This window comes from Heterodontus francisci, chromosome 9 (genome assembly GCF_036365525.1).
Source record: "Heterodontus francisci isolate sHetFra1 chromosome 9, sHetFra1.hap1, whole genome shotgun sequence".
Lineage (NCBI taxonomy): Eukaryota > Metazoa > Chordata > Chondrichthyes > Heterodontiformes > Heterodontidae > Heterodontus > Heterodontus francisci.
This window is the reverse complement of record NC_090379.1, coordinates 116,685,265-116,696,743: the sequence shown is the minus strand read 5'-3', so window position 1 is coordinate 116,696,743 and position 11,479 is coordinate 116,685,265. Positions and strand designations below refer to the sequence as shown.

At 47.0% G+C, this 11,479-nt stretch overlaps 1 protein-coding gene across 3 annotated transcripts in view; it reads right to left on the bottom strand.

Moving 5' to 3' along the window:
* Positions 1–11,479, bottom strand: part of mideasb (mitotic deacetylase associated SANT domain protein b) — a 63,784-nt gene that overhangs the window by 4,595 nt on the left and 47,710 nt on the right. For 2 of the 3 annotated variants that reach the window (XM_068039755.1, XM_068039756.1), the window contains exons 10-12: positions 11,160–11,309; positions 9,309–9,482; positions 7,249–7,439 (exon numbers count right to left, since the gene is read on the bottom strand). In XM_068039755.1, the coding sequence (XP_067895856.1) occupies positions 7,249–7,439; positions 9,309–9,482; positions 11,160–11,309 (515 nt within the window). The remainder of the gene's footprint in view (positions 1–7,248; positions 7,440–9,308; positions 9,483–11,159; positions 11,310–11,479) is intronic. The other variant, XM_068039757.1, reaches the window with a different exon arrangement.

The following is an 11,479-nucleotide window of genomic DNA, read 5'->3' as shown; positions in this document are numbered from 1 at the left end:
GTACAAAGTTGGTGGACTTAGACTTCCAAAAATGCTTTTGATAACGTACTGCACAAGAGGCTTCTCTACAAGATTGTAGCCTCTGGTATTAGTGGTAATGTATTTAACTGGATTAAAAACTGGCTGGCAGAACGTAGTCAGAAAGTAGTTATAAATGGTATCCAAACAGATCCAAATCTAATCACCAGAGGTGCCTCACAAGGACCCGTGTTAGAATACTGTGTCCAGTTATGGTCTCCTCATATGAACGAACAAAGAACAGTACAGCACAGGAACAGGCCATTCGGCCCTCCAAGCCTGTGCCGATCTTGATGCTTGTCTAAACTAAAACCTTCTGCACTTCCGGGGACCGTATCCCTCTATTCCCTTCCTTTTCATGTATTTGTCAAGATGCCTCTTAAATGTCGCTATCGTTGCTTCCACCAACTCCCCCGGCAGCAAGTTCCAGGCACTCACCATCCTCTATGTAAAGAATTTGCCTCGCACATCCGCTCTAAACTTTGCTCCTCATACCTTAAACCTATGTCCCCAAGTAACTGACTCTTCCACCCTGGGAAAAAGCTTCTGACTATCCACTCTGTCCATGCCACTCGTAACTTTGTAAACCTCTATCATGTTGCCCCTCCACCTCCGTCGTTCCAGCGAAAACAATCCGAGTTTATCCAACCTCTCCTCATAGCTAATGCCCTCCAGACCAGGTAACATCCTGGTAAACCTCTTCTGTACCCTCTCCAAAGCCTCCACGTCCTTCTGGTAGTGTGGCGACCAGAATTGCACGCAATATTCTAAGTGTGGCCTAACTAAGGTTCTGTACAGCTGCAGCATGACTTGTCAATTTTTATACTCTATGCCCCGACCGATGAAGGCAAGCATGCCGTATGCCTTCTTGACTACCTTATCCACCTGCGTTGCCACTTTCAGTGACCTGTGGACCTGTACGCCCAGATATTAGATTAGATTAGAGATACAGCACTGAAACAGGCCCTTCGGCCCACCGAGTCTGTGCCGACCATCAACCACCCATTTATACTAACCCTACACTAATCCCATATTCCTACCAAACATCCCCACCTGTCCCTATATTTCCCTACCACCTACCTATACTAGTGACAATCTATAATGGCCAATTTACCTATCAACCTGCAAGTCTTTTGGCTTGTGGGAGGAAACCGGAGCACCCGGAGAAAACCCACGCAGACACAGGGAGAACTTGCAAACTCCACACAGGCAGTACCAGGAATCGAACCCGGGTCCCTGGAGCTGTGAGGCTGCGGTGCTAACCACTGCGCCACTGTGCCGCCACCGTGGGGGATATTGAAAAAAGCGAGGGGGGTGGGGCGTGGGTACTTGACTAATTCCCACTTTAAAGCATCTTAGTTATCAAGAGAGAGGCTAAAAGAGCTGGTACTCTACACTTGAGGGAAGCACAGACTTGCGGGTGATCTGACTGAGGTTTATTAGACCATGAATGGAATAGATTGTGTTTGTGTTCAGTTTGTTCCCATTAAATAGTTTAAGGAAGAACAGGATCACAATTTTAAGTGGTGCAAGGCGAGATCTAGGTTAGATGTCAGGAGGTGGGTCTTTTCCCACAGAATAGTGAACCTCTGGAACAGGGTGCAGGCTCTTGCTGATTCATCGAATTTCTTTAGGCGAGAGCTGGCCCTGTATATGGCAGCAGTGGAGATCATCTCTTACAATCATCAGGACTAGAGTGATCTCCTCGTCAATCACCGAGGACAGATCAGACAGAAGTTCTCAGATTCTACACCCCCACCCCAACATCAAATTGCCCTGGGTTTTTAATCTGTTTTTCTGCCTCTCCCAGGAGATTAACTGGTTTTGGGTGTGTTGGGGAGTGTATATATTGTGATAAACAGGGTTTCACAATTGTGTGGGACAGGCTGGATGGAGCAGAGAATCTCTTTACCTGTCCATCATTGTTCACATGTTTGTAGGCTTATTATCAAGTAGTCAGCTTTTACGAACCGGTGCCAGTTCTGTAGTCAGACCCTGCATTCAGTTCTGGGCACTGCACTTCAGAAGCGATACAGCAGAATGATACCTGACTTGCAGTGTTAAATTATGAGGACAGCTTGCATAAACTTGGCTTGTATTCCCTCCACTATAGAAGATTTAGGAGTGAAATCAGGAAGGGTGGTGTAAATCTGGAACTCTTTCCATCAAAAGCCGGATGCTGGGGGTCAATTGGAGCTTTCAAGACTGAGATCGATCGATATTTGTTGGGTAAAGGTATTAAGGGATACGGAGCAAAAGTGGATAAATTGGGGCAAGGAACAGATCAGCCATGATCTAACTGATTAGCTGAACAGACCCAAGGGGCTGAATGGCCTCCTGCCGTCCCATGTAATTACCAATGTCTGCCACATGGGGCCACTGTAGAGAAACTGCAGCATCCCAGTTACCACAGCAGAAAGTTGTAATCTCTTATCTTGCCAGCATACCAAGTATATATTTAGGATTTATACAAAACTCATTTTAAAAGCACATTTTTTACAAATTGTGTCATTTAGTCTTCATTTTATGTAGAGCCCAAGTGATCACAGTATCATTAAATACCATATTTATATAGAGCGCTTCACAAGAGCACTTCCAAACAAAATTTCACACTGAGCGACAGTAGGAAACATTAGGACGTATAGCCAAATGCTTGGTCACAGAGGGAGGTTTCAAGGAGTGTCTTAAAGGAGGAGAGGGAGACAGAGAGGTTTAAGGAGGGAGTTCCAGAGCTTATGGCCTAGGGAGTTGAAGGCACAGCTGCCAATGGTGGAGAGACTAAAACTGGGGATGCTCAAGAGGCCAGGACTGACGGAGCGCAGAGATCTGAGAGGGCTGTAGGACTGGAGGAGATTACAGATACAGGGAAGCAGCACAGGAGTCGGCCCTTTGGCCCATTATTCATGTGTCAGCTCTTCAAAAGGGTGATATTCTGGGTATACCACCCGAGGAAGGATATTTGAGCCACAGAAATGGGAGAGCAAACATTTATTAGCGATGACACCAGGAATGAGAGGTTACAATTTTTTAAAAATTCATTCATGGGATGTGGGTGTCGCTGACCAGGCCAGCATTTATTGCCCACCCCTAATTGCCCTTGAGAAGGTGGTGGTGAGCTGCCTTCTTGAACCACTGCAGTCCATGCAGGATAGGTACACCCATTGTGCTGTTAGAAAGGGAGTTCCAGGATTTTGACCCAGCGACAGTGAAGGAACGGCGATATAGTTCCAAGTCAGGATGGTGTGTGACTTGGAGGGGAACTTGCAGGTGGTGGTGTTCCCATGCATTTGCTGCCCTTGTCCTTCTAATTGGTAGAGGTCGTGGGTTTGGAAGGTGCTGTCTAAGGAGCCTTGGTGCATTGCTGCAGTGCATGTTGTAGATGGTACACACTAGTGCCATTGTGCGTTGGTGGTGGAGGGAGTGAATGTTTGTAGATGGGGTGCCAATCATGCGGGTTCCTTTGTCCTGGATTGTGTCGAGCTTCTTGAGTGTTGTTGCAGCTGCACCCATCCAGGCAAGTAGAGAGTATTCCATCACACTCCTGACTTGTGCCTTGTAGATGGTGGACAGGCTTTGGGGAGTCAGGAGGTGAGTTACTCGCCTCAGGATTCCAAGCCTCTGACCTGCTCTTGTAGCCACGGTATTTATATGGCTACTCCAGTTCAGTTTCTGGTCAATGGTAGCTCCTAGGATGTTGATAGTAGGGGTTTCAGCGATTGTAATGCCGTTGAATGTCAAGGGGAGATGGTTAGATTCTCTCTTGTTGGAGGTGGTCATTGCCTGGCACTTGTGTGGTGCGAATGTTACTTGGCACTTATCAGCCCAAGCCTGGATATTGTCCAGATCTTGCTGCATTTCCACACGGACTGCTTCAGTATCTGAGGAGTCACGAATGATGCGGAACATAGTGCAATCATCAGCGAACATCCCCACTTCTGACCTTATGATTGAAGTAAGGTCATTGATGAAGCAGCTGAAGATGGTTGGGCCTAGGACACTACCCTGAGGAACTCCTGCAGTGATGTCCTGGAGCTCAGATGATTCACCTCAACATCTACAACCATCTTCCTTTGCGCTAGGTATGACTCCAGCCAGCGGAGAGTTTCCCCCCTGATTCCCATTGACCTCAGTTTTGATAGGGCTCCTTGATGCCATACTCGGTCAAATGCTGCCTTGATGACATGGGCAGTCACTCTCACCTCACCTTTTGAGTTCAGCTCTTTTGTCCATGTTTGAACCAAGGCTGTAATGAGGACAGGAGCCGAGTGGCCCTGGCGGAACCCAAACTGAGCGTCACTGAGCAGGTTATTGCTAAGCAAGTGCCGCTTGATGGCACCGTTGATGACACCTTCCATCACTTTACTGATGATTGAGAGCAGGCCAATGGGGCGGTAATTGGCCGGGTTGGACTTGTTCTGCTTTTTGTGCACAGGACATACCAGCAGATGCCAGTGTTGTAGCTGTACTGGAACAGCTTGGCTAGGGGCGCAGCAAGTTCTGCAGCACAGGTTTTCAGTACTATTGCTGAAATATTGTCAGGGCCCATAGCCTTTGCAGTATCCAGTGCCTTCAGTAGTTTCTTGACATCACGCGGAGTGAATCGAATTGGCTGAAGTCTGGCATCTGTGATGCTGGGGACTTCAGGAGGAGGCCGAGATGGATCATCAACCTCAGCACTTCTGGCTGAAGATTGTTGCAAATGCTTCAGCCTTATCTTTTGCACTGATGTGGTGGGCTCCCCCATCATTGAGGATGGGGATATTTGTGGAGCCACCTCCTCCAGTTAGTTGTTTAATTGTCCACCACCATTCACGACTGGATGTGGCAGAACTGCAGAGCTTAGATCTGATCCATTGGTTATGGGATTGCTTAGCTCGGTCTATCGCATGCTGCTTACGCAGTTTGGCACGCAGATAGTCCTGTGTTGTAGCTTCACCAGGTTGATACCTCATTTTGAGGTATGCCTGGTGCTGCTCCTGGCATGCCCTCCTGCACTCTTCATTGAACCAGGGTTGGTCTCCTGGCTTGATGGTAATGGTACAGTGGGGGATATGCCAGGCCATGAGGTTACAGATTGTGGTTGAGTACAATTCTGCTGCTGCTGATGGCCCACAGCGCCTCATGGATGCCCAGTTTTGCACTGCTAGATCTGGTCGAAATCTACCCCATTTAGCACGATGGTAGTGCCACACAACACGATGGAGGGTATCCTCAATGTGAAAGCGGGACTTCGTCTCCACAAGGACTGTGCGGTGGTCACTTCTACCAATACGGTCATAGACAGATGCATCTGCAGCAGGCAGATTGGGGAGGACGAGGTCAAGTATGTTTTTCCCTCTTGTTGGTTCCCTCACCACCTGCATACCCAGTCTAGCAGCTATGTCCTTTAGGAATCGGTCAGTGGTGGTGCTACCAAGCCACTCTTGGTTATGGACATTGAAGTCCCCCACCCAGAGTACATTCTGTGCCCTCGCCACCCTCAGTGCTTCCTCCAAGTCGTGTTCAACATGGAGGACTACTGACTCATCAGTTGAGGGTGGGCGGTAGGTGGTAATCAGTAGGAGGTTACCTTGCCCATGTTTGATCTGATGCCGTGAGACCTCATGGGTTCCACAGTCGATGTTGAGGACTCCCAGGGCAACTCCCTCCCTACTGTATACCATTGTGCCACCACATCTGGTGGGTCTGTCCTGCCGGTGGGACAGGACATACCCGGAGATGGTGATGGCAGTGTCTGGGACATTGTCTGTAAGGTATGATTCCGTGAGTATGACAATGTCAGGCAGTTGCTTGACTAGTCTGTGGGACAGCTCTCCCAACTTTGGCACAAGCCCCCAGATGTTAGTAAGGAGAACTTTGCAGGGTCGACAGGGCTGGGTTTGCCGTTGTCGTTTCCTGTGCCTAGGTCGATGCCAGGTGGTCCATCCGGTTTCATTCCTTTTTATTGACTTCGTAGCGGTTAGATACAACTGAGTGGCTTGCTAGGCCATTTCAGAGGGCATTTAAGAGTTAACCACATTGCTGTGGTCTGGAGTCACATGTAGGCCAGACCAGGTGAGGACAGCAGATGGTTTTTACAACAATCAACAATGGTTTCATGGCCATCATTAGACAAGCTTTCTAATTCTAAATTTATTAATTGATTTCAAACTCCACCTTCTGCTGTGGTGGAATTTGAACCCATGTCCCCAGAGCAATACTCTAGGTTACTAGTCCAGTGACAATACCATTATGCCACTGCCTCCCCACGAAGAAAAGCTTTAAAAATCAGGACTTTTTAATATAAGAGAGAAGATTAATGGAGGGAAATGTAAAGAAGCTTTCAAAATTATGGAAGTTCAGTTCCACTGGTTGCCAAACTGGTAATAAGGGGGCACAGACCGGTGGGGTCATCACTAGAAGAATGAAAGGGGGAAAGTAACGTAACATTTTTTTCTTACAAGGAATATTTTAACACAAGTGGCTACTGAGGCAGAGGGAGTAGAGCGTCATTTGAACAAGATTTGGATCAGGATTAGAAACAACAGAATATGGGTAGAGTGACAGTATTAAAACAGGTGGGGACCAGTTGCAGAGCGAGCACTGGCGCAGGATCTATTGGACAAATGGTTTCCTCAACTCCGGTCAATTGCAAGATTCTGTTACTGCATTAGAGACACCAGCATGGACTAGTTGTGCTGAATGGCTTGTTTCTATGCTCTATATTCTATGTAATTTTTTGCACTGAAATTATAAAAATAATCTTGTATTTTTTTTTAAGAGCAAATGCACTGAGACTGAAACTGAGCCAGGAAGGTCAAGGTTAGGTCACCTTCCCATTTGTCTAAGTCAGACTTGTGCCAGGAATATGGCAATTGGCTTCAGTAACTGTGGCCAATAAAGGAAAACCTTGTTCGATAACAATGACCAGTTAAATCTCGGGCAAGCTTCATAAAATTTACAGGAACTCAGGCCATTTGTCCCATCAATCCTGAGCCAGTGCTAGCTCTTGAGTTAGAGCCATCTACCTTCTATTGGCTGGAAATATGCATATAGATAATGAACAAGGACAGGATTAGGATTGGGCGCGATGCAACATGCAGTTGACTAGTGCACCAGCATGCATTTGCTGAATGGCCACTTGGGTGAAGCACCAGAGGCCAGCACAACTGTACCCCTTCTTGAGGGAACGAGGATCGCTAAATGCGTGGCACCAATGCCTCAGCCCCTAACCCGTAAAGCTCCACTTACTTCCCACACTTCTTGCAAGGGAAGATGTTTTCTTGACTCTGCTTGGCACGTTTGGCCGAGGTGCCTGACTGCGCCTGCTCGCTCCTGGACGGCAAGCGCGCTGTTGCCGTGGCCACTGCAGGCTGTCGTGGTCTGTAGCTGCATCGGTACGTGGGGTCGTGACTCTTCCGCAGGTGAACGCCTTGGGACTGCTTCAAAAAAAAGAGAAAGAGCAGGTTGAGGCTGATCAGTGTGGTGTAACTCTCCTACAAATATGTAAAGAAAGGACGTGCATTTATATAGCTCCTTTCACAACCTCAGGAAGTCTATGTAATGCCGTGTATTAAAAAAAAGTGCTTTACAGCTAAAGGAGTACTTTGTTGAAGTATAGTCCCTGTTGTAATGTCAGAAATGCGGCAACCAATTTGTGCACAGCAAGCTCCCACAAACAGCAATGGAATAAATGACCAGATAATAGGGGAGATGGGGCCTCAGTTTTATGGCATATCCGAAACACAGCACTGCACTGCACTGGAGTATCAGACTGGGTTTCGTGCTCAAGTCTCTGGACTGGGACTAGAACCCACAACCTTCTGACCAAGAGGTGAGAGTTTAATGTAGATCACGATGTTGAAAACTGAATGCAAGACTTTGCAGGAGTTGGTTCAAGGTCAACATGAAACAAAAGCCGGATAGGTTCACGTGGGTAATCTCACATTGAAGTGGTGCACAAAGTAGATAGATAGCTGCTCGAGATGGATATTTGATAGTTAGCTATGCAGTGCTCATAAATTTAACTGTAAATGATACTACAAATGGCTTTATGCTTGGCAGTGGAATGCTTTTCCATTTATACAAAGTGCAGCTCTCTCTCCTCTGCCTCCAACAATGCGCTTTAGTCCTAATAGAAACATTAGGAACAGGAGGAGGCCGTTTATCTGCTCAAGTCTGTTCCTGCATTTAATTAAACCACGACTGAGCTGCATCTTAACTCCATCTACCCACCTTAGCTTCCATACCCCTTGATAGCTATACCCAACAAAAATCTTACCTTACCTCAGCTGTGAAAGCTCCAATTCATCCCCAGCATCCACAGCCTTTTGAGACAGAGAGAGACTTCTAGATTTATGCAGCCTTGAGGAGTCCATGGCCCATGTATATATTCAGTGTGCACGGCTGCAGCTCCTGTATAGTTAGCTGAAGGGGCTGCTCCGCAACTTTTGATTACATTTTAGCACCCCTCTCTTCCTAATCTGTGACTGCCCAGTGCAGAGTGGGGTACGCAAGTCAAGAGGATCTTCTTGTATGCCTGCCTAAAACAATAATTGGTAAGTTGGGGTTCAAGTGGGGGGTGGGGGTGTCCACTTTGGCTGCCTCTATCTCTTCAACAGTCTTGTCCATGCCTGGGTGTACCGCTGGACACATGATACCTTCCATTACCAGTGGGCACCACTGGGTATAGAGTGCCTCAGAGAGACTCATGAAGGTTCCTTTTGCTCTTGTTGGGAATTTGTAGCTTATTTTAGTTCAATTGGACTAGATGTTTCTTTCCCATATTAGTGGCCACTGGTACCGATGTTTGTTTGGTGACTTTGGGGCAGCCGAGTGACACCCTGATTGTTAATGGACCAAAGTCCCACTCCACAGACTGCAGCAGATAATCTACACTGACACTCCAATACTGGAGGAGTGCGGCACTGTCAGAAGTGCCATCTTTCAAATGAGATGTAAAACCCAGGCCTTGTCCGCCCTCTCAGGCGGGCAAAAAAGATCCCAGGGCACCATTCAGAGAGCAGGGGAATTATCCCTGATGTCCTGGCCAATATTTATCCCTTAGCCAACATCACTGAAACAGATTATATGGTCATTTATGTCATCGCTGTTTGTGGGAGCTTGTTGTGCACAAATTGGCTGCCATATTTCCCACGACAGTGACTATAATTCAAAAAGTACTTCTCTGGCTATATAAAGCATTTTGAGATATGAGGTTGTGAAAGGCACCTCTGAAACCAGATTAACTACAATTAATAAATTGTCTCTAGCCTAACATTCCATACCTCACTGAAATCAGATTAACTTACAGTTGCTGGGTCGTGTTCCGTCTTCATGACCTTCGCCTGGGTCAGGATCAGTTTCTTGTGATCGGACCTGTACTCCTCCTCCTCCTCTTCTTCCTTTTCCTCCTCGTCGTCCTCCTCTTCCTCTTTCTTAACTTCTGTTACAAAAGCCATTCGGGTTCTACGAGGGAGAGAATCCTGCAAAAATAAAGTGCAGTTTGAAGGAGGGAGCTAGACTGCAGAAGTACTGAGCTTCCGAACCTATATCTGTGCCATCACCAAGACCACTTATTTCAACCTCCGTAATATCACTCGCCCGTCTCTGCCCGCCTCAGCACAACTGCTGCCGAAACCCTCATCCATGCCTGTGTTACCTCTAGAGTTGACTGTTCCAACACACTCCTGGCCGGCCTCCCATCCTCCACCCTCCGTAAACTTGAGCTCATGCTAAACTCTGCTGCCTGTTTCCTAAGCATCACCTCTGCACTCCATGACCTGCGTTAGCTCCTGATCTACCAACACCTTGATTTTAAAATTCTCACCCTGTGTTCAAATCCCTCCACAGCGTTGTCCCTCCCTACCTCTGTAGCCCCCTCCAGCTCTACAACCCTCAGATCTCTGCATTCCTCCAATTTCGGCCTCTTGCCCGATTTCTGTTGCCCCGCCATTGGTGGCAGTGCCTTCAGCTGTTTGGACCTTAAGCTTTGCAATACTCTTCCTAATCCTCTCTGCCTCCCTCTCTTACCTTAAAAGACTCCTTAAAACCGACCCTCTTGACCACTTGTCCTGTTTAGCTCGATGTCAATTTTTGTCCAATTAAAAACTGTGTGGAAATCAGCTGCCGCGTTTCCTACATTACAACAGTGACTACACTTCAGTAGTACTTCATTGGCTGTAAAGTGCTTTCCGATGTCCTGAGGTTGTGAAAGGTGCTGTATAGGTGCAAGGCTTTCATGGCAAATGCAGTGACCACAGTTTATGCCCCCTTTTAGACCAAGAGCACCAAAGGTAACTGTTGTTGCTCCACTGCTGTGCAAGCTGAGATCAAAGGCTGGAATCTTTCTGTTCGTATAGCTTAATATGATCACACTTTACCCACTAGCTCATTAGGGAAGACCAGGCCCAGTTACTGATTTATATGTAGCCCATGCCTACATGCAGCAAGACCTGGACAACACTCAGGCTTGGGCTCACACGTGGCAAGTAACCTCCATCCCAGTACAAGTATCAGGCAGTGACCATCTCCAACAAGGGAAAATTTAATTGTCTCCTTTTGACATTCAAACGGCATTACCATTGCCAAATCCCCCACTGTCAACATTCTAGGGGTCACTATTAACCAGAAACTCAACTGGATCTGCCACATAAATACAATGGCTACAAGAGCAGGCCAGAGGCTGGGAATTCTGCAGCAAGTAACTTACCACCTGACTCCTCAAAGCCTGTCCACCATCTATAAAGGCATAAGTCAGGAATGTGATGGAATACTCTCCACTTGCCTGGATGAGTGCAGCTCCAACAACACTCAAGAAGCTCAACACCATCCAGGACAAAGCAGCCCGCTTGATTAGTACTCCATCCATCACCTTAAACATTCACTCCCTCCACCACTGGGACACAGTGGCTCCCATACCCTATGTGGACTCTTATTTTACAAGGAGTACATGGCCCCCTTATTCATCCTACCAAAATGCACCATGTCACACTTATCTATATTGAAATTCATTTGTCATTCTATAACCCTTTTGGAATATGAAGGCCAGAACTTAACACTAAATTTTCAGTGTGATCTCACCAAGAAATGATTGCATTGCTATAGTGCCTTTCACAACCTGACAACGTCCTAAACGCTTTACATGTGTAACCGTGCCGTACCTTTCTATCAATTTCAATTGCCTCCTCCTCATTCTTGCTGTCACTGGCGGAAGTGTCGCCAAATATCAGCACTCCGTTCCTGCCGATTTTGACCTGCTTCTTGTACGTGTAGTAAAACTCAACGCACTGGGCCACTGTCTTTGTCTTCACCTGTAAAACACAAGGAGGCATTTCATAGAATCTCCCAGCACAGAAAAGACAGCCATTCAGCTCATTGTGCCTTTTTGGCTCTTTGAAAGCGCTAGACAATTAGACCCGCTCTCTTGCTCATTCCCCAAGCCCTATAAATTTCTCCTTTTCAACTACGTATTCCCTTTTGC